This window comes from Maniola hyperantus, chromosome 26 (assembly GCF_902806685.2).
Source record: "Maniola hyperantus chromosome 26, iAphHyp1.2, whole genome shotgun sequence".
NCBI lineage: Eukaryota > Metazoa > Arthropoda > Insecta > Lepidoptera > Nymphalidae > Maniola > Maniola hyperantus.
Window position 1 is genome coordinate 6,250,171 of NC_048561.1, and position 22,636 is coordinate 6,272,806.

At 40.0% G+C, this 22,636-nt stretch overlaps 2 protein-coding genes across 7 annotated transcripts in view; one reads left to right on the top strand and one right to left on the bottom strand.

Annotated features, from left to right (window-relative positions):
- The window catches only part of Tnks (tankyrase), a 92,515-nt gene extending 91,113 nt beyond the window's left edge, over positions 1-1,402 (bottom strand). For both annotated transcript variants that reach the window (XM_069507660.1, XM_034982407.2), the window contains exon 1: positions 1,106-1,402. In XM_069507660.1, coding sequence (XP_069363761.1) covers positions 1,106-1,295 — 190 coding nt within the window. In that variant the 5' untranslated portion in view covers positions 1,296-1,402. The remainder of the gene's footprint in view (positions 1-1,105) is intronic.
- Positions 1,403-3,169: 1,767 nt separating this feature from the next.
- The window catches only part of Slik (Sterile20-like kinase), a 52,374-nt gene continuing 32,907 nt past the window's right edge, over positions 3,170-22,636 (top strand). For 2 of the 5 annotated variants that reach the window (XM_069507647.1, XM_069507645.1), the window contains exons 1-9: positions 3,170-3,357; positions 15,969-16,078; positions 16,946-17,071; positions 17,518-17,691; positions 18,424-18,622; positions 18,799-18,929; positions 19,291-19,470; positions 19,787-19,930; positions 21,154-21,202. In XM_069507647.1, coding sequence (XP_069363748.1) covers positions 16,052-16,078; positions 16,946-17,071; positions 17,518-17,691; positions 18,424-18,622; positions 18,799-18,929; positions 19,291-19,470; positions 19,787-19,930; positions 21,154-21,202 — 1,030 coding nt within the window. In that variant the 5' untranslated portion in view covers positions 3,170-3,357; positions 15,969-16,051. Of the gene's footprint in view, positions 3,358-15,968; positions 16,079-16,945; positions 17,072-17,517; positions 17,692-18,423; positions 18,623-18,798; positions 18,930-19,290; positions 19,471-19,786; positions 19,931-21,153; positions 21,206-22,636 lie in introns of those variants that run through there. The other 3 variants (XM_069507649.1, XM_069507646.1, XM_069507648.1) reach the window with 2 other exon arrangements.

The window sequence follows — 22,636 nt, forward strand, 5'->3', positions numbered from 1 at the left end:
ATTCAATCTAAGCTAAGCATCAACCCTGACCCAGTTTCCATCATTATAATACAAACTTAAACTCATTTATTGTCTTACGTAACTAAAATACTTGTTATTAAAATACTGGCACCGATTCTGTTGTCTTTCTCTAAACTAAATTTAGAGTATCTGTATCCTTTTCTTTATAACAATGCTACTAAAAAAGGACAGAACATGAACTTTACAATTAAACACGCTAAATTTTAGTGCACGCTACTAATTTAAACATTAGGCTCGTGACTGTGGGCTAAAATCACGGGTTTTAACATCTAAGAATTAAATTTAAAACTGTCAAACTGTGTCTGTCCTTCTCATATTACATTAGTAAGAAGAGGATGCCAATACTCTAAAATTTGGTTGTGCTCAGAATCAGTACCACTGTTGCTATTTCCTTTGTTCATCTATGAAAGTTCTGCACTTGACTGAAAAATTAATTTATCTGTTACCTCTCCACGTATAAATGCAAAAGTGTCTGTCTGTACGTATGTCATTTCTACTTTTCATATTATTTTGTTGGTTCTGCTACTTGATAAACAAACTTTTACAAATTTATTTATGCGATCAACTGTTTGCAGGTTTTTAACATATTCTTGGAGTCCTCATATCTCCCACATATATCATTATTTTCTTGGTATATCTACACACTAGTCCTAATTTCTGCTTGCTGGGATCTTATGGACATTATCTATATACCTATAACACCATGTATTTTCAAAATACTTAGGTATGAATGGAAAGATACTTAGTATTCTAACAATCGAAAGTTATCCAAAATAACAAAATGCAATGATCATTAACGAAATTGAGAGGAAAGCGAAAGAGCAATAACAATAACATTATCCAACACTCGACATAACATCACTCAATATATCATTAAAACAACTCTCAAACAATCAAAACTCACTCTGAAATAAACTGTAAAGGAGATAAATCACGACATTTGGCGCAACCAACTACCGTGACCAATTATGCAATGGCCAAAACATCCAACCATTGTAAGATTTGTAACCTTTCTCTTTATGTTTTACTACCAATAACAACATGGGTAAAATTCGTAATTATATTGAAAATATGAGCGAGTTACCTGCAGCGAAGTGTAAAGGCGTGGATTTCCGTCCAGCTGTGTCCCTAGCGTTAACGGTTTGCGGAGTTATTAGCTTCTTAGCACGAGCGACATCTCCAATTTTGCAAGCCTCGAACAAGTCGCGTAAAGGGTCCGTAGGCGCCGGGAGGGAATCCAGCGCCGAACCAAGCATAGAACGGCGGCTCGACATGTTCGTTTAACGCATTAATCACCACTCTATCATTACAAATTCATATTTCGATTAAAATACAAAAATATTGAATGAAAACACGTATAAATTAGGTACAGCTGGGTCGGTTTGACAGTTGACTAAAGTGTTGTCATACATTAGTTATTAAATTACCCGATATTAGCAGGGGAAAATGCTCACTTTTTGATTTCGACCACCTATTATTATAGGGGTCTTGGCAATGCTTCGCGATTCGATAGTAAAATAGTAAGGATGGAACTAGGTCGAATAGTTCTTTATCACACTCTCCGAAATATTATATCTTGTAGAACATCGACAGATTGGCAACCTAGCATCGATGTTCTAAACTTTGAAGTTTAGAAACCGTTTGACCCGTGCTTGGTCGCCAATGAAACTTCTAGCACGACGATCTATTGATAATTTTTTTACGACCTTTCTGGTGCAGTGGTAAGTGTTGTGGCCTTATTGATGGAAGGTCCCGGGTTTGATTCCCGGCGGCGTTGAGTGTGGAATTTTATAATTCCTAAATCTCTGGTCTGGTGACTGATCTGGTGGGGGGATTAAGCCGTGACAAAAAAATACGACTGTAGTTCGGAACTCTTGGTGCGGACTCATACTAGCCAGTTTTTTGAAAATTAAATAATATAGACTTTTTTACTCAAGAATAATGTAACTAGCTTTCTACTGATGCAAGAATTTTCAAAATCGGTTCCGTAGTTTCAGAGATAACTAACTCCCTGCAAACAAACTTCTATAATACATGCTAATACTATAAATGTTTAAATTTGAAAGTGTATCTGTCGGTCTGTCTGCACTAGCTTTTCACAGCTTATCCCTTCAACTGAATAAAATAAAATAACTGCTTTGATGAAATTTGTTATAGAGATGGCTTACATTCCGGGGAAGGACATAGGCCACTTTTTAACCCGGAAAATATATGAGTTTCCATGGGATTCAAAAAAACCTTAATCCACGTTACTATAGATTTTAGTTTAAAAATATTTAATCACTCTAAACGGTCGCACTGTACTTTACCTTTTGCAATGTTTTTGGAACAACATTTTCCAATCGCTCAGCATTCGTATCGACTCGTACCTAGGTAATTGTACTTTTTAAATTGTACTTACTTGTAATTGTAATTGTATTTACTTTTTAAGCTGAACTTTTGTTTTGACAAAAGTTTTTAAGAGTGTACAAGTTTTTAGTTGTGCATCACACAAGTTTATTTCTTCTTGCTTTCTTTCACAAGTTTTAGGATAAGTTTTTTAACTAGCAACTCTTACAGATAAAATAAAAATTCTAAAAAATATTATACATTGATGTTGGAATCCCATCTTAGGTCTGGATTTATGCTCTGATGCTCTGGATCGTCTGAATCCTGTGTCTAGATCTGTTAATTAATTCTGGTTTTTGGTTCTTAGCTCAGGTTCTTAGTATTTTATTTTTATTTTAATCATTTCTATTTGAGGATGGCATGACATGGATGACAAATGGGACTGGGCAGGTCATGTGTGCCGTATGCCAGATGAGTTATGGGCAAAATCTGCTTCTTTTTGGACGCCCCAGAATCATCAACGCCAGCGTGGTCGGCCGAGGCGACGTTGGCGTGATGAATTAGATAAATTTACAGTTACGTGGCCTAAAGAGGCACGAAATAGAAAATTGTGGAAGGATCGGAGGGAGGCCTTTGCCCAGACGTGGGACAGCACAGGCTGATTTAGATTAGATTAGATTAGATTAATCATTTCTCCCTATTTCTCCCATTTTATGATGTTTTGATTTTATCAAGAAGATTTAATCTGTCTTATTGTCTATGGTTAGTCACAGAGTATTAAGCGTACCATAGAGACACAAATGACGTTAGTTGACGAAATCAAAATGGCGTCTTTCACGGGATAGTGCATTTATCCGCCGCACACGGGTTTCTCTGAAAAATATCGCGAATTGAACTCTTATTTGTGCGAAAACTGTTTGTGAACTGGTTTACAGTGTTTTTTGTGCTTATTTATATGCTAAGTGATATTTGGGATAACATTTCGTCGTCAGTTAAAATTTCCGCCAGGTATGTCCCCTTTCACCTAACAAATATTTAACACGATTAAATTGAGAAATTATAAGTTTTCAGTGGTGTAAAGTTGAAGGAAACTTGTTGTTAGGGTCGAATGTTGTTGAGATCATTGTGATTGCGGTCCGGAAACTGCGTTCTTTAGATCAGTAGGTGACTGGTGGTGAGTCAGATGAACAGGTTTTTTGTCGAGGACGCGGCCAGAAGGCGAGGCTGGGTCATATCTTCACTTTTCATATCATTCATGTCGTGCAAACATTACGAAAAGGCCTCTCCGGCAGTTACGATGTCGTTTTCGTCCACACTAATTGAATTAGCCAGGTGCCTAGTACAATCTCTCTAAACTTCCGATGTAGTGTTTATGTGGATATTTTCACTTTTGAACGCAATGTGTGCATGGACTACAAACAGTATTGGATTTATTCCAAATTATAATAAGGTAAACTTTACTTTTTTCCGCTAAATTTATTCTTCTTTATTTGCATTGTACATTTTCACAGATAAAAAAGTTTCAAAGCGTTAAAGGCTGCAGAGAAATTAGAATAATTGTTGATTAGTGTGTCAGTGACTGTAATTAGGCAATTTAACACACATTTATACCAGTTAGGTGACATTCCATGCTAATTTGTTTTGTAGAGACGCTAGGTTCATTTGTAATTTAGGCTCTGGAACTATGTCACATACCATATTCTACAAATAGTTAAACTATTGTCAACGACTTTTAACTAATACATCATCATCATTATCAAACATTTCAAAAAAAAAAACCTTTGCGTGGGTCACTCCTGAGAATTGATCTCTCAGAATGGGAAGGGCTTGGCCATAGTTTATAATGCAGGCCAAGTGGGGATTGGCAGACTTCACACCTTTCAGAACATGGAGAACTCTCAGGCATGCAGATTTCCTTGCAATGTTTTTCTCCACCATTAAAGCCAGTGATAATTTCTTAATTGCTTAAAACGCAAATAACACTGAAAAACTAGATAGATCCAATACATTATTATCATCATCATGATCAATCCATCGCCTGCTCACTACAGAGCACAGGTCTCCTCTCAGAGTGAGAAGGGTTCTGGCCATAGTCTACCATGCTGGCCAAGTGCGGATTGGCAGACTTCACACACCTTTGAGAACATTATGGAAAACTCTCAGGCATGCAGGTTTCCTCACGATGTTGTCCTTCACCGTTAAAGCAAGTGATAATTTCTTAAAACTCAGAAAAGTTAGAGGTGTAGTCCTGACATTGAACCCCTACCTCCGATTAGAAGACAGACGTCCTAACCACTAGGCCATCACAGCTTCAACATAATCAATACATGTTATGTTGATATTATATTTACATAGTATTTGCTAGAAATTTATTTGTAACTAGCTGATGCCCGCAACTTCATCCGCGTGGAATTAGGTTTTTTAAAAATCCCGTGGGAACTCTTTGATTTTCCGGGATAGAAAGTAGCCTATGTCACTCTCCAGGTCTTTATCTATACCCATACAAAAAATCACGTCAATCCATTGTGACGCGATTGAAGGACAAACAAACACACTTTTGCATTTATAATGAGAGTACTGGCTATGTACTTACTATAGTTGATCATAATATTTTTTACAAAACAAGTTTGTTATCATCTAATTATTGCAACCAATAATGTTTGGAGCGTAATTAATAACTTTCACTCCACTAAATGTTAATTAAATTCGGAGCTATTAGTAAAATATGTTAATCTAATATGTTAACATGTTTTATACTAAGATCTGTGATGCTTCTACTGAGACAGGTGTAATCAATTGACTTCTGAAAAAAACTTCATGATGCCCATGATTTTGTTGGATTTAGGTTTTCAGGGTTCTGTATCTTCAGAGAAAAAAGGAACCCTTATAGGATCGCTTCCATCTTAGATTGCATTATTACTTACCACCAGCACTCCTAACATGCGCACAACGAGAAAATTTTGTCTATGCATTTACTCGTCTTATTTGTATGAAAAAACACGAGATAATGCATAAACAAAATTTTCTTGCGGGATGCATGTTAGGCCCTCAGGTGAGATTGCTGCCAAGGGCTAACATGTATCTGAATAAAATAAAGCCTTCTTAATCTAAAAAATAAAATAGCCTCAATAGCTTAACAGTTAAAGGTGCAGACTGAAATCGAAGTCGCCGGTTCAAACCCCACCCGTTGCACTATTGTCGTACCTACTCCTAGCACAAGCTTTACGCTTAATTGGAGGGGAAAGGGAATGTTAGTCAAGGGCCATGGCTAATATTCTTTAAAAATAAATCTGAGAGGAGACTCAAGATATTATATACATTTACTCTTAACTCAGAAAAGTTAGAGCGGCATGCCCAGGATTTAATCCTGGATACCCTAAATAGCAGTCCAAATTCTTAACCACTAGGCTATCACAGCTATTGCAATGTTAAACTAGAACATAATAACATTATGCAGTCTATATTTGTGTGTGTGTTTGTTATCTATTATTATCTAGGCAAGTAGGCGTACCAACACTGTCTGATATGATAGTGTAAGACATAAGTTTATCAAAATCTCTTATCTGATATATTGTGCTGATAACACATCAGAAGAAAGCTGATATTATTTACTAGCTGATACCAGCGACTTCGTCCGAGTGGAATTAGGTTTTTAAAAATCCCGTGGGAACTCTTTGATTTTCCGCGATAAAAAGTAGTCTATGTCACTCTCCAGGTCTTTATCTAATACCCATGCAAAAAATCACGTCAATCTGTTGCACCGTTGCGACATGATTTGAAGAACAAACCAATAAACCAACACACTTTCGCATTTATAATAAGGGTACTGATCTACCTACTAGCTGATGCCACAGTGCTGCAGCAGTCAAATACCGCAGCATTATGTTGGGGCAGTAGCCCCTTTAGCTCACAAGATATCATTTTGGTTTTTAACATCTTCTGTATATTTTTTTCTTTTCCTTGTGAGCTAAATAATTGTTTATTTATATCCAAAACTGTAATTTTGCAATTTACTTGCTGTTCAAAGGAACTGTCTGCATAAACCCTTAAACAATATGGTATCATTGGTATCCCTTATATGCGCAAGATCTTTAAATGACGTTTTTTGTACATAGTTAATACATAGTTCATACGTCTACTAAACCTAGGTCTACTTAAATATTACTTGTTTTTTATCTGTATTTTATATGTAATTTAATATGTAATAATAATAGTTGGCAAGCTTGCACTGATCTGTTATAGTAATCAGGAAGTAGTTATAAATGCACATGTCTTGACATACCATAAAGGTCTCTTCTGACTTACCACAACAGATACATCATAAAGGAACGGTTCACGACGGTTAGGGAACTTGTAACAAAACGTTGAGGCTTCGACTTCACCGCTAGGTAGCCTATAAATCTAAATATATAAAAGGAAAAGGTGACTGATTGACTGATCCATCAACGCATAGCTCAAACTACTGGACGGATCAGGCTGAAATTTGGCATGCAGATAGCTATTATGACGTAGTCATCCGCTAAGAAAGGATTTTTGAAAATTCAACCCCTAAAGGGGGTGAAATAGGGTTTTCAAAGTTGTTTAGTCCACATGATACAACCATACATGATACACCAATCACAACAAAGCATTCTCCCCTGTCCCCCGCCAACGTCTTACGATTTTGTTTTCATGCAAAACCTTGTATATGCGTACTCTTGAGGTTGAATTCTCTGTGTTAAAGCTTTACGTAACTGAGAGTCTCAAAAACAATCATTATTTACTCGATTCTAAAACGGTTAATATCCCTTAAATTACACCATCCCGTCAGAAAATAAAGCGTTCAAGAAAAGTGAGCATAAAAATACGAAATTGTGATCATAAATCAAACTATTTCGAGCTAGCCATAGTGTAGAGACGAGCAAAAACTGAAAATCCACGCGTAGGTATTTTATTGCATTCTTTACATAATACCGATTTAGCGTAGGTGACGACCTCCCTGGCGCAGTGGTGAGCACTGTGGTCTTATAAATGAAGGTTCTGTGTTCGATTCCCGGCAGGAAGTATTTTGGAATCCATAATCTCTAAATTGGCTGATTGGCTATGGCTTTAAGCACATATAGTCCGCGACAGATTGAGATGGCAATCGGGGTATGGCCCCGCACAGCAGCTCGTCTGCATTGGATTAGCGCAAGGGCTGTGCGGGGGTGGGCGAGGCGTTCCTTCCCCGATTGTCATCTCGACCTGTCGCGTACTATACCTACCACAGAACACTTAAGTAATCATTATCATCATCATCAACCAATAGACGTCCACTGCTGGACATAGGTCTCTTGTAGGGGCTTTCACACACACCATGATCTTGCGCCGCCGCCATCCAGCGGCTCCCTGCGGCTCGACTGATGTCATCTGTCCACCTAGTGAGGGGGGTCTTCCAATGCTGCGCTTTCCGCGAAGTAGATTCTACTACTATCCGAGCGAATGTTAGTTAGTCATGAGCTAAAAGTTAACTGACTCAGTGATAAAAAAATCCGGTTTATCAGTTTATCAATAATTTTGCATACTTTAATGAATTCCAATGTTTAAATGCAAATCAGTATAAATAGTAATGACATCCTTCGCATTTTTATAACTCATTAGCTTATGCTCGCGACTTCGTCCGCGTGGACTACACAAATTACAAACCCCTATTTCACCCTCGGCGCCGACCAATTGTCGTCGCTCGTGCGATGATGCGTGCGTCCGACGAAAATGATCGCGCGTCCCGTGCGTTCAAACAAACTGTGTTCTATACTGAATGTCCTATTGAATATCGCGCGATCATGCGATGCGTTCATATTGTATTTCATCGCACGATGAAATCGCATCGCATCATCGCGCGAGCGATGACAATAGGACGGCGCCTTAGGGGTTGAATTTTCAAAAATCCTTTCTTAGCGGATGCCTACGTCATAATAGGTAGCTATCTGCATGCCAAATTTCAGTCCGATCCGTCCAGTAGTTTGAGCTGTGCGTTGATAGATCAGTCTAATCAGGTTTTCCTTTTATATTTAGACTAGCTTATGCTCGTGACTTCGTCCGCGTGGACTACACCAAATCTGTATTTCACCCTCTTAGGGGTTGAACTTTCAAAAACTCTTTCTTAGATGATGTCTACGTCATAATAGCTATCTGCATGCCAAATTTCAGCCCGATCCGTCCAGTAGTTTGATCTGTGCGTTGCTAGATCAGTCAGTCAGTCAGCTTTTCCTTTGTATTTAGATATCGAGCTTAGAGCTTTCGTTTACAAGTAAACACACAACTACGTAATATAGACATTCTTCTCTGACACGCTTTCCATTCCAAACGCGAAGGAATTCCCTTTGACCGCTGCTTCATTGATTTACGAGACATTCTCGTTTGTTGGGAGAAACGCAAAACCGGCTGCGTTTTATAGTTGTCTTCGCTAAAAGCGGCTCCCAGACGAATACATAATAATTACTAATTTTTTTTTTTATTAGCCATGTTAAATGACTAATATTCCCCTTTCCTCTCCAATTAAGCGTCAGGCTTGTGCTAGGAGTAGGTACGACAATAGTGCAACGGGCGGGGTTTGAACCGTCGACCTTTCGGCTTTCAGTCCACTCCTATACCGGTTGAGCTATTGAGGCTCTAAAATTGAATTAAGTAAGTCCAGTGGTTAAGACGTCCGCCGCCTAATCAGAGGTCGGTGGTTCGATCCCAGGCACGCAGCTCTCACTTCTCGGAGTTATGTGCGTGTTTAGAGTGTCGTACCTCAAAAGGAAAAACGGAAACATTATAGGATCACTTTGTTGTCTATCTGTCAAGAAACCTACAGGGTAGGTACTTCCCGTTGACCTAGAATCACGAAATTTGGCAGGTAGGTAGGTTTTATAGCAGACATTAGGGGAAAAAAATCTGAAAACCGTGAATTTGTGGTCACATCACCAAAAAAAATTAAAAAGTGTTTTGAACAAATAATTAGTATTTTCAACTTATAAAGTAAGATTACTATACCAAGTGGGGTATCATAATATTATGAAAGGGCTTTGCCTGTACATTCTAAAACAGATTTTTATTTATTTTTATGCATAATAGTTTTTCTCAAAGGTAATGTTCTCAAAGGTGTGTGAAGTCTACCAATTCGCACATGGCCAGCGTGGTAGACTATGGCCAAATCCTTCTCACTCTAAGAGGAGACCCGTGCTCTGTAGTGAGCCGGCGATGGGTTGATCATGATGATGATAAACAAAATCGTAACAGTATCAATGGCCTTTTAAGTTCGCTGTGGTGGTGGCGTGCACGTCATAGAAGCATAAATGCACTGCTTACCCCAGTTGTAATAGCTCAATGCATATTTTTCATTATGACCTGCCAATAAACAGGTGCCTAGCTAACTAATGCCTACCCTGGCTTCAAACCTGTGCACGCCACTGGCTAACAGCTAAGAGAAGATGGTACTATTAGTCGTTCATTCTCGTACTCATTGCGCGTCTCAATTGATTTGACGTATGGACCAAAATCATAGGCGGAGCGGCACGCTTAGCCTCTAACTTCGACAGCGCAATACATTCAATTTTCTACAATTGTACCGCAAAGCATCGTAAAGATCAAGACCTTAATCTAAGTATTGTTTACTAGCTGATGCCCGCGACTTCGTCCGCGTGGTATTAGGTTTTTAGAAATCCCGTGGGAACTCTTTGATATTCTGGGGTAAAAAGTAGCCTATGTCACTCTCCAGGTCTTTATCTATACCCATACAAAAATCACGTCAATCCATTGTACCGTTGCGATGTGATTGAAGGACAAACCAACAAACACACTCACATTTATAATAATTTTGATAAATTCATTTTCATTGTCTACGTTACGAATTTTGTCTGGCAAATCTGTTGTTGCTTTAACAACAAATTGAAAAAATTTCTAAATGTCCTGTGTTATTTCTTGTACGATGGTACGGAACCCTTCGTGCGTGAGTCCGACTCGCGCTTGACTGGCTTTTTGAATATGCTTTTGGAAAGATATAAAATGTATTCCTAAATGCGTCACTTCAATATCCGGAACCCACTAGTCGCTGTTTGCTTTGCAATTGCACCATTTCTATAGAAGACTATGACATCATGTTGACATCGACGTCGCACTATAGGCACCTTAGGTATAATATATCTTAATTATGTATGTTTGTTCGCGAATGAGTAATATCCGAAACTTTGATCACGCGGTGACATAATGATCGACAATTATTCCATACTAGCTAATGCTCGCGACTTCGTCCGCGTGGACTACACTAATTTCAAACCCTTGTTTCACACCTTTAGGGGTTGAATTTTCAAAAATCCTTTCTTAGCGGATGCCTACGTCATAATAGCTATCTGCATGCCAAATTTCAGCCCGATCCGTCCAGTAGTTTGAGCTGTGCATTGATAGATCAGTCAGTCAGTCAGTCACCTTTTCCTTTTATATATTTAGACTAGCTGATGCCCGCGTCTTCGTCCGCGTGGAATTAGGTTTTTAAAAATCCCGTGGGGACTCTTTGATTTTCCGGGATTAAAAAGTAGCCTATGTCATTCTCCAGGTCTTTATCTATACCCATACAAATACTATAAAATGACCGCCGCCGCCATAAAAATTAAAAAGTGTTATTTCTTGTACGATGGTACGGAACCCTCGGTGCGCGAGTCTGACTCGCACTTGGCTGGGTTTTTCTTATACCTCGATATCTAGTGTCTTACTAATATTGTCAGCTCTATACAAATCCTCAGAGCTTCATGTTTGAAATAGCGCCATAGAAGGTATTAAATATTTAGTTCAATCAGTACCCTTATTATAAATGCGTATGTGTTTGTTTGTTGGTTTGTCCTGCAATCACGTCGCAACGGAGCAACGGTTTGACGTAATTTTTCGGCGGCATTTTTGCAAAGAAAATCCCTTTTATCATGTGTAGCGGATAGGACAGAGAATGGCACGTTAACGGGCCGTCACAGCTGATCGAGTGAGCACACACCCGCGCGCGGTGACCTGCCCACACACACTGATTGGAGTTACGACATTTTGCGTTACATTCCGCTTCTTGAAACATGCTTATTTATTTTCTAAAATCACTACCCATATTATAAAATGCAAAAGTGTGTCTGTTTGTTGGTTTGTCCTTCAATCACGTCGCAACGGATTGACGTCATTTTTTGCATGGGTATAGTTTAAGACCTGGAGAGTGACATAGGCTTTTGATGTAGACATTTGACCCAGAGTAAATTTTTTTCCAGGTGTCGGATCGATGAGGACTTTTCACATTTCATTTATAATAGTGTTTTTTTATTTCAATTTCGATTTATTGCAATTCCATAAAAGGATTATGGATACCCAGTTTGGGTGTCGCAATTTGGTCGGAACAGTGGACCTTAGTAGGGAGACCCATATTTTTATTTATTTTTATTTGCGTCGTTTACACTTTTCTAATAGAAAGTTTTTTTAACCGACTCCAAAAAAAGGAGGAGGTTCTCAATTCGTCGGAATCTTTTTTTTTTTTTTTATGTATGTTCCCCGATTACTCGAAGACGCCTGGACCGATTTTGAAAATTCTTTTTTTGTTTGAAAGGGTATACTTCAAAGTTGGTCCCATTTAAATTTGGTGAAGATCTGATGAACATCTTCGAAGATAGATACTGGAACTCCTCAACGGATAAGAGTAAATTGCTCGCGATCAGTGTAATAGCTTAGTAACAGTAGATTTTTAACCAGTCATAGCATAATTCCATGGGACCACTAAAAATTGTGAAATAAAAATTTTTTACAAAAAAAATAAAAACCGACTTCGATACACAAACACTAAAAATTGAAAAATAATTTAATTTATTACCGAATATATTATGTATACAAGAGTTAATATAGTTCCATAATAATATTTTTGGGGTCGGTGCCAATGAGGTGCCATTGTGGAGTCTCATAAAATTATGAAGTCTAGACGATTCGCGCAGCTAAAGCTAATTGGCACCGGCACCAAAAAGTATTATTATGGAACTATATTAACTCTTGTCAATACTTATAATAAAACTGTAACAGGTCAAATTCTGTACATTGAAGATATTTTGAAAATTTTTTTTCGAGGGCACTCTATAATCGATACTGAACACAAAACTGTAACTTTTTTCATTTTTGTCTGTCTGTCTGTCTGTCTGTATCGCGGCCGCGCATCACGCTGAAACTACTGAATGGATTCCAATGAAACTTGGTACGATTTGAGGTCATACTATGAGGAAGAATATAGGATACTTTTTATCCCGAAATTCAGCATGGTTACCGTAGGAGAGGGGATGAAAGTTAAAATGTATACTGAGTTGTAATTCATTAACGCGTAGTCCGATTTCATTCATTCTTTTTTGTTAGAAAGGGGATATTTTAAAAATTGTTCCGTAAATATTTCAAGGTAATCGGTTTTTAACCGACTGTCAAAAAGGAGGTGGTTCTTTTTTCTACATCGATTTTTCCGAGGTTTCTGGACCGATTTGCAATTTTTTTTTTAAATCAACAAAAAAGTTTTCGTGGTGGTCACATAAAAAATTCTAGATTCAACTCCTTAATCCTGATGCTGCAAAGTACTGAAGTCCTAAATCGTGGGGATTTTAAAAAAAATTAAAAAATTTGAATCGACTGTTAGGCGGAACGAAGTTCGCAGGGTCAGCTAGTATACATAATATATTCGGTAATAAATTAAAGTATTTTTCAATTTTTAGTGTTTGTGTATCGAAGTCGGTTTTTATTTTTTTTGTAATTTTTTTTTAATATTTTGTGTTTTTTAATGTTTTTGAACAATCCCACCAATTTTCAGCCAAGTGTGAATTTTCGTAACCTTGGATGTCTAAATTGACCGGACTAATAGCTAATTCAATCATGAAACGTACATCATGTAAAAGTAGTGAAGAGGCTATAATTCAGTTAGTCGACTACTTATTATCGTGTCAACTGTCAGCGGAAACTCGGTAGGCCGCTGATAAAACAACTATAGTTAGGTAATTTTAAACGCGATGACAAAATGAATCATTTAGACGGCGGCGGTCCAAGTCATAAGATTTTTTATTTATTTTTTATTCAGATACAAGTTAGCCCTTGACTGTAATCTCACCTGATGGTAAGTGATGATGCAGTCTAAGATGATAGCGGGCTAACTTGGAAGGGGTATGGCAGTTTTTATTAAACCCATACCCCTTTGGTTTCTACACGGCATCGTACCGGAACGCTAAATCGCTTGGCGGCACGGCTTTGCCGGTAGGGTGGTAACTAGCCACGGCCGAAGCCTCGCACCAGACCAGACCAGAAATTTAGAAATTATAAAATTCCAAACCCCTGCCAGGAATCGAACCCGGGACCTCCCACTAATAAGACCACAGCGCTCACCACTGCGCCAGGGAGGTCGTCAAGATTCATTCAGTTTCACGCTAAGTGGTGAATTAATTAATTCGATCTTTTATATTTGTGATTATTACATATGCATGTAATATCAACTGCTAGCTGAGGCGGAAAGTAATGTGCATTGGCCTTTAGAACGACATTTCGGCTTTGTGGAACGTTGTCTCTGTTACTCATACCTATATGACGTTTTGTCGGTATCAACGACAGAGACAACGGTGTACAGATCTGCTATTTCCTTCTAATGGTCGATGTAGGCAATATCGTCCTGTACAGCAGTGTACTTAACACCTCGAACAAGTAGACCGCTCAGCTTGTGTTGAGACGTTGTAAGTCTTTAAAGTAAAAAAAAGTATTTAAAGTTTTTGAAGTGCTTTAAAACATAAAAGAGGAAATCCATACTAATATTATAAATGCGAAAGTGTGTCTGTCTGCTAGCTTTTCACGGCCCAACTGTTCAACCGATTTTGATGAAATTTGGTACAGGGTAAGCTTATATCCCGGGGAAGGACATAGGCCACTTTTTATCCCGGAAAATTGAAAAGTTCCCACGGGATTTCAAAAACCTAAATCCACGCGGACGAAATCGCGGGCATCAGCTAGTAAGAAATAAAACATCCTCTTCCCGTGACTTGAACCACAGCTTAAGAGCCCATATAAATATAATACCTAGTTGTACTGAATTTCCTCCATCCTCGAATCCTTGTTACAATACTAATAAGAGCTAGTTTCGCGCGACAAGTATCCTCTGCTTTACAGACAAGGTCGAGTACAAGGCTTTGCTCCCAGAGGTTGTTGCAAAGACATGATTAAAATATAGGCGACAGATGTTGGTCTTCGGTCTTCCAGGAACACCCAAGACCCAATCTGAGAATGTGACTGTCTTATATCCTTGTTATAATACCAATAAGACCTAGTTTCGCGCGACAAGTATCCTCTATTTTAGACACAAGGTCGAGTACACAAAGCTTTGCTCCCAGAGGTTGTTGCAAAGACATGATTAAATACAGCAGAGAGATGTTGGTCTTGGGTCTTCCAGGAATACGCAAGACCCAATCTGAGAATGTGACGGTCTTTTATCCTTGTTTTATCTTTTAGGCTGTATTTTATGTAGGCATATATAGCTTTGCTAAAGCTAAGCCAATTTGGAATGGAATTTTTTTCCAAATTAACTAGCTTAATCCTAAAATTAAATTAACTAAGTTCGTCTGCACGTTACGTTCGATTGGGATAATAGAATAGTTGTATAACCTAGTGACCTACGACGACGTCCTATTTGGAAGGTCGGGGGTTCGATCCCGGGCACGCACCTCTAACTTTTCGGAGGTATATGTGTGTTTTAAGAAATTAAATATCACTCGCTTTAACGGTGAAGGAAAACATCGTAAGGAAACCTGCATGCCTGAGAGTTCTCCATAATGTTCTCAAAGGTGTGTGAAGTCTGCCAATCCGCACTTGGGCAGCGTGGTGGACTATGGCTAAACCCTTCTGATACTAAGAGGGAGACCCGTTCTCTGTAGTGAGCCGGCGATGGGTTGATCATGATGATGATGACATTGCACAGAGCAATGCATGTTCATGCTAGCCTCCCGGCACAATAATTGTATTGATAATTGCATGCGAGGGCAAAACGGTCCCCGCCCTTTTGTACTATTTCACCCCCTTAGGGGTTGATTTTATAAAAAAACTTTTTTAGTGGATGTCTACGTCATAATAGCTATCTGCATGCCAAATTTCAGCCCGATCCGTCCAGTAGTTTGAGCTGTGCGTTGATAAATCAGTCAATCAGCTTTTCCTTTTTTATACTTAGACTAGCGTATGCTCGCGACTTAATCCGCGATGGGCTACAAAAATTTCAAACCCCCATTTAACCCACTTAGGGGTAGAATTTCGAAAAATCCTTTCTTAGTGGATACCTACTCTTTACAAAGAACACACCCTCCAAATTTCATGTCTCTAGGACCAAGGTTTAGGCTTTGCGTTGATATAAGTCAGTCAGTCAGGACATTGTTTTTTTTTTTTTTAAAGAATATTAGCCATGTTAAATGACTAATATTCCCCTTTTCCTCTCCAACTAAGCTTCAGGCTTGTGCTAAGAGTAGGTACGACAATAGTGCAACGGGCGGGGTTTGAACCGTCGACCTTTCGGTTTTCAGTCCACTCCTTTACCGCTTGAGCTATTGAGGCTATTATACAGATTAGATTTAAATTGATGTGTATTTTTGTGTTGTTTCCAGAAATAGCAGCGGGGGGCCCACAGGATGAATAAAGACGGTTGAGACGCCCGCGCGTCGGAGGCGACGCGCGCACAACACCAATCATGTCTTTTTTTAACAATCTCAAAAAGGTATGTCGACCCCATTGATCTTTTGTGAAGGATGCACACAGATATAGAAAGAAAATGCAGCTACAGTGCGAAGGCTATCTTGGCGCGTGGCGAAAATAGAACTTACTTTGCCGTCAAGTGTATCCTTTGTCCTTGTTTGAATATTCTAAGCCTTCGTTCTGCAGCAGCGTCCCCCTGTCAATGTCATTCAAGTGCCAAGAGAGCATTGTCGCACTGTATTGGTTGATATAGAAAAAAAATGCAGCTATCCCGGTCAATAAGCTACTGTACCGGAAATCCAAAGATTTCCTACGAGATTTTTGTAAATCAAAATCCACATCGAAGAAGTCGCGGGAATAATTTACTTGGTAAAAGAGATAGCTTGCATTTCGGAGATGGATTAAAGTTCCCATGGGATCTTTAATAACCAAAATCTTTGTGCCACAGACAATGTAACATTTTCATCTGTGACACCACCCCGAATGGGTGTACTTGTTCGTCGTAACGCAGATGTTATACGCCTCACGAACATTCGCCACTTCTCCCTACTGGCCGATAGTCTGGTACACGTGCACGGGGCCGCACACAGAGGCCTTCGTTTGGTCGCTCCATCGCGTAGGTGACCTTCCTCGTCCTCTGGTACCCTTCACCTTGCCCTGCTCTACAAGACGCTCGATGAGTCACTCTCACGCCGGGAGACATGACCGAAGAACTTTAGTATGTGACTCTACTAACGTCGAAAGACGTTGTTTAATGCCGAGTTCTTAGAGTATAGAGACATTAGTGCGAAATTCCAGAGCATCAATCTTCTTCTCGACTAGTCGCAAAGTCCGCGTCTCCGCGGTGTTTTCCTTTATTTACCTACTTACCTACTGAATTGTTGTACAGGTGCTGCACCTCGGCGGCGGCAATGACGCCAAGAAGAAGAAGGTGTTCAGCAACATCCGCGACAACTGCGACCCCGCCGACAACTGGGACATGATCGGCGAGCTTGGCGATGGCGCTTTTGGCAAGGTGACAACTTGCTCAAACTGTTATAGCGTGATTACTGCTGCCGACGAGCTGCTGCATGCTGCAGCATATATTGATCATCTGAAAGCAGGAAATGTTAGAGAATGTTAAAGAATTTGTTAATCCACCACCGGTTCAATCAATCAATCCATTATTAGAACAACCCCATGTAGTATTTTTAGGGAACACCGGAGATGAAAGCTGGTTCCACTGGTTTTCAATTCCTAATCAGTTATTTTTCTCATGCAATTTGATTCTTGGTGTTCGATGGAGAAAATGTGTTTGAACTCTTTTGCTTGTTAACATAAGGCTGCAGCATTTGTTTTAAATCTCCTTATGTTTTGGCTACTGTCTTGACATGGCTCCACATAATACCCAATCTCTTCAGATAGGTTTCTATTGACAGCCAACAGTCATTGATAATAAGTTCAACGCAATTTCGCACGCAGGTGTACAAAGCGCAGCACAAGGTAACAGGCCAGCTCGCCGCGGCCAAGATGTGCGTTCTGGACAACGAGGACGACCTCGCAGACTTCACCGTGGAGATCGACATCCTCTCCGAGGTCCGCCACCCCAACGTCGTCGAGTTACACGAGGCCTACTTCATAGACAACAAGCTGTGGGTGAGTTGAATCACATCACCAACACCACCCGGCACCCAGATCCTCTGTAAGATGGAGATACACCCGTAGTATATCTCACAGAACTTAGTAAAATAATGGATATCAGTATGGCAATGTCGCTTGTTTATCGGTCGGATGTACTTTGGAGAGTGTGCTCAAAAACTTCACGACCTTGTTCCTCCTTCACTGTTCTACCACAGAACAGCTAGACACCGTGAACACTGGCACCTTTATGTGGTCGACATCCAATCCACTCGTTTGTGTTACAACGTTTCTGATACGAACCACTAAGGTGTGGAATTCTCTTACAGCGTCCGTGTTTCCTGCCAAGTATAACTTGAATACCTTCAAGGCGAGAGTGAATGGCGCGCTCCAACCTAGAACTCGTCATTGCTTTGTTTCTCAGGCATATTTGTTGTCAAGCGCAAAACTATCGCCTTTGATGACTTGAATAATCTCATTGGTATTCCGCTGCGCGATTGCGGTAGAATGACAGCTACAATGTCACGATCGTAATCACCTCTGATTGGTTGACGCTCACTCATTATTGGCTACAATGCATTGTTGCAAACAAGAATCGCACAAATTCAGCCAATAATTGAGATTTTAATAATCATTGATGCAGGTTTTACGAAATCGCCCTACTGAACATGTTCCTGTTTTGCTCCTATTATATGTATGCACACGCCACCTAAAAAGCCTGTTTTATTAATAGAATAATTTTGTTCCCAGATGCTCCTAGAATACTGCGATGGTGGCGCGCTAGACTCCGTCATGTCCGAACTAGAGAAGGGGCTGAACGAGTCGCAGATCGCTTACGTGTGCAGGGAGATGTGTCGCGGGCTGCAGTTCCTGCACTCGCGCCGCGTCATACACCGCGACCTGAAGGCCGGCAACGTGCTGGCTACCATGTTGGGCGGCGTCAAGCTGGGTAAGTGGACAATATTCAGGGTTGTTAGGCGTTGGAGGTGTTGACAGAAGAATTTGGCCCAATTAGGAAGCCGAAGATGATTTAACTGGCTGTGATTTCCCATATTCTTTTTGGTAAGATGAGATCACCATGGATTAGTCAAGTCCAGAGAAGTAATTTGGAGTATTTGGTTGCAGCTGACTTCGGCGTGTCAGCGAAGAACAAGTCAACTCTTCAGAAGCACGACACGTTCATCGGGACGCCATATTGGATGGCGCCGGAGGTGGTGCTTTGCGAGACCTTCCGGGATAACCCTTATGACTTCAAGGTACTGCGCTCTTTTATACAGTTTACTAGCTGATGCCCGCGACTTCGTACGCGTGGATTTGGGTTTTTTAAAATCCTGTGGGAACTCTTTGATTTCCCGGGATAAAAAGTAGCCTATGTCCTTCCCCGGGACACAAGCTATATTTGTATAAAATTTTGTCAAAATCAATTGAACGGATGGGCCGTGAAAGGCTAGCAGACAGACAGACAGACACACTTTCGCATTTATAATATTAGTATGGATTGGATTGTGGAACCGGCAGGATTCGAACAAGTGATCAACCTATTGATCAACCTGTTCTTTTTCAGACCTTGTATGACTTAGATACAGTTTTATAAAGTTTGGTTCTTATTTCTTCCAGGTCGACATCTGGTCCCTAGGTATTACACTAATAGAGTTTGCGCAAATAGAACCTCCCAACCACGAGATGACTCCAATGAGAGTGCTGCTCAAAATCCAGAAGAGCGATCCGCCAAGCTTGGAGCAACCCTCGAGGTGGAGCAAAGCGTTCAACGATTTCGTGGCCAAGGCATTGGTCAAGGTAAGCCAATCGTGACAGTGGATGGATGCTACCCTCAGTGTGGAAACCGCTTTTTGACGCTAAGACAATGGCATCAGTCGTGGGACTGGACACTATTAGCTCCGCTTGCCTGGATTACGGTGACTCCAGCGATGAAGATCAGCAAGAACTGTCGGCAAACAACAACAAACCACAGTAAACTTTCGCATTTCGTTTGTGCTTTTAAAATGTCATTATTTACGCATGTTGTCAAATAAGGGTTATCTTCAGACAAAATATATCAAATTATTTTTATGATAAGAATAATCTGTGATAACAATTTTTTTTCCAAACCTAGGACCCAGAAAAGAGGCCCACATCGACCGACCTCCTCAAGCATGAGTTTGTTTCCGGTGACCTTGACTCCAAATCCTTACGAGATCTGCTGTTGGAGTACCGAGCTGAAGTGGTGGAAGAAGAATTGCTGGATGATGATTCCGAGGTATGTTGTGCTTTATATGTAGTCTTGGAGGTCACTATTCTAAGACCTGTGTAGCCTGGAAGATGGTTATTATGTTCTTCTCGAGTCGGCGGTCACCTCAATCATGGGCAGCCCAAAAAGCCGCATCCGCGATAGCTCGGTCTTAAAGGCAGCCTTTCGTGGTGAAAACATTAGTCAGACTCCTGCTTTTGTTCATGTAGTAGCTGCTTCCAGGGACGCCGGGTGCTTGTGATCGTTATAAAACTAAACACCACTCCGGGAGGCTCTTTTCATGTCCCCATGGTTATTATGTTGAATACCATTACCACTAGTCTAGGGGAAACTTATAAAATTAGTTAAATTAAACGTACTTTAGCGTTTATACTACCGTGAGCGATTTCCATTCTAAATAATATCTGTCCCGGCTGTACTCACGTGTTTAGTCGACGTTAGCCCGACTAGTTTCGAGCCCATCCGGGGTCCTTTTTCAAGGGAATCCGTTCGCGCACGCGCGCCCACCCCAGCCACCCGGGCTCACAACGGGCTCTACGGGCAGTGGCACGCGCGGCCCGCAGTCAAAACCGCGGCACGCGCGAACGGACTCCCTTGACAGATATTATTTAAACCTACTTTTCTGACTTACGCTTAAAATATTAAGATTGTAAATATAATACGGTACGATGCCTTGTAGAAACCAAAGGGGTATGGGTTTAATAAAAACTGCCATACCCCTTCCAGGTTAGCCCGCTATCATCTTAGACTGCATCATCACTTACCATCAGATGAGATTGCAGTCAAGGGCTAACTTGTATCTGAATAAAAAATAAATAAAAAATACAAGTGTCAAGTATACATGGTGTAACCAGAACGCTAGCAAAAACTTACAGCCCTTTCACACTGCGTCCAGTTTTTTGGAGGATCCCGTTTGATGGCGAATGTGTTTGTATGCTATGATTGTATCCTGCAAAAAACTGGACGCAGTGTGAAAGGGCTGTTAGGGTTAATATTGTACTACCTAAACAAAATCCAATACCAATAACCATTTGCCTCATCTTGTAGTTTTAGTGATTTAGTATTTTTTGAACCCGCAATGTTATAGCGTGCAAAACTCGGGTCAATGCCCCGCCTACGACGCGGCATTGACTCCGAGTGGTCTACTTACGTAACGTTCGTTTACACCTTGTATAGTGTGTCCTAACTAACTAACATCACGTGTGTCGCTTGTCCACGCTTACTAACGGAAGTCGCGCGCGCGTCGCAGTCGCCTGCGCAACAAGGAGCAGTACCAGAGAGTTGGTTAGTATCTACCGCTTCCCGAGTAGTCCATGCATTGCGTACTTTACCCTAACCTGCAGTCGGTTAAGTCAGCTGGCACGTTCACTGCAAATGTTAATGGGCGGCGGTAAGAAGCCGGTAGGTAATATTGTACATCGCCCTTTAGAAAGAGATTTCGGCTTTTTAGAGCGTTGTCTTTGTCACTCATACCTATGTGGCGTTTTGTCGGGTCTCAACGACAGAGACAACGCTCTACGAAACCGCTACCTCTTTCTAAAGAGTCGACGTACAATATTTTCTGCCGGGTACTATAATCACTTAAGCCGCCTGCCTGTTTGTTCGCTATTTTTATTAGGGTTCCGTACCTCAAAAGGGAAAAAGGAACTCTTATACGATCATTTCGTTTTGTCTGTTTGTCGTGTCTGTCAAGAAAAACCTATAGAGTAATTCCTGTTGACCAATCATAAAGTTTGGCAGGTAGGTAGGTCTTATAGCACAAGTAAAGGAAAAAATCCGAAAACCGTGTGTTTACGTCAAAATAAATATTAAAATGTATTCATGAACATAATAATTATTCTATATCAAGTGTTTCAAATTTGCCAAATGTTTGTCCAATTAGTTTACTAAATCACATAATATAGATGGCGCTGTCCGTCATCAACTTGCAGTGTTGCACAACTCTTTAAGTTAAAATATTTTGTACGATGGTACGGAACCTTTTGTGTGCGAGTCCGACACTTGTTTTAAAAAAGAATAGTAAGTCAATGGTCAACAAACCAAATTTCAAACTTCTACACGCTTTTGATTTAATAACACCGTTACAGCGATCAGGCGCACATCCGATCCGAATCCGTGAAAATACTGATATAAAAAATATCTACGACATGTGTCACATAAGTTACCATACAAAACAAAAAGGAAAGTATTTTCAGGGACTCGGATCTTACGTTATAATACATTTTGTTTGCTTTTCTCTCCAAATATTGAATCTTTGAAATAACTACTCTAAATTTTTTTTTTTTTTTAATCTGTTATTTTGTAAGAGGCTTTTACAGATAATCTATATCCCAGCCCCATCGTTACAAACTAAATTAAAATAAAACTACATAATTAAACCTAAAACTATATCAATTTGAGAGAATCACTAAGAAAATTATACACTTTCATTGCCGAAATGCTCGAAGGTTTGTTAAAAATACCAATATTCATAAAATTTAAATTTAGTTTACACGTTAGTGTTTCTCTCAAATTATGATTACGAACACATGCCAATAGTAAGTGCGAGACATCTTCTACCTTACCACATACTTCACAACTGGGAGAACCCCTTTTCCTCATTAAATGTTTAAACTTGCCTAATGGCATGCGTCTGGATCTAAGTCTAAATGCTATAACTAACTTATTTCTATTAATTTTACTATTTACAAACCAAGGTATACGAGGAGGCTCGGA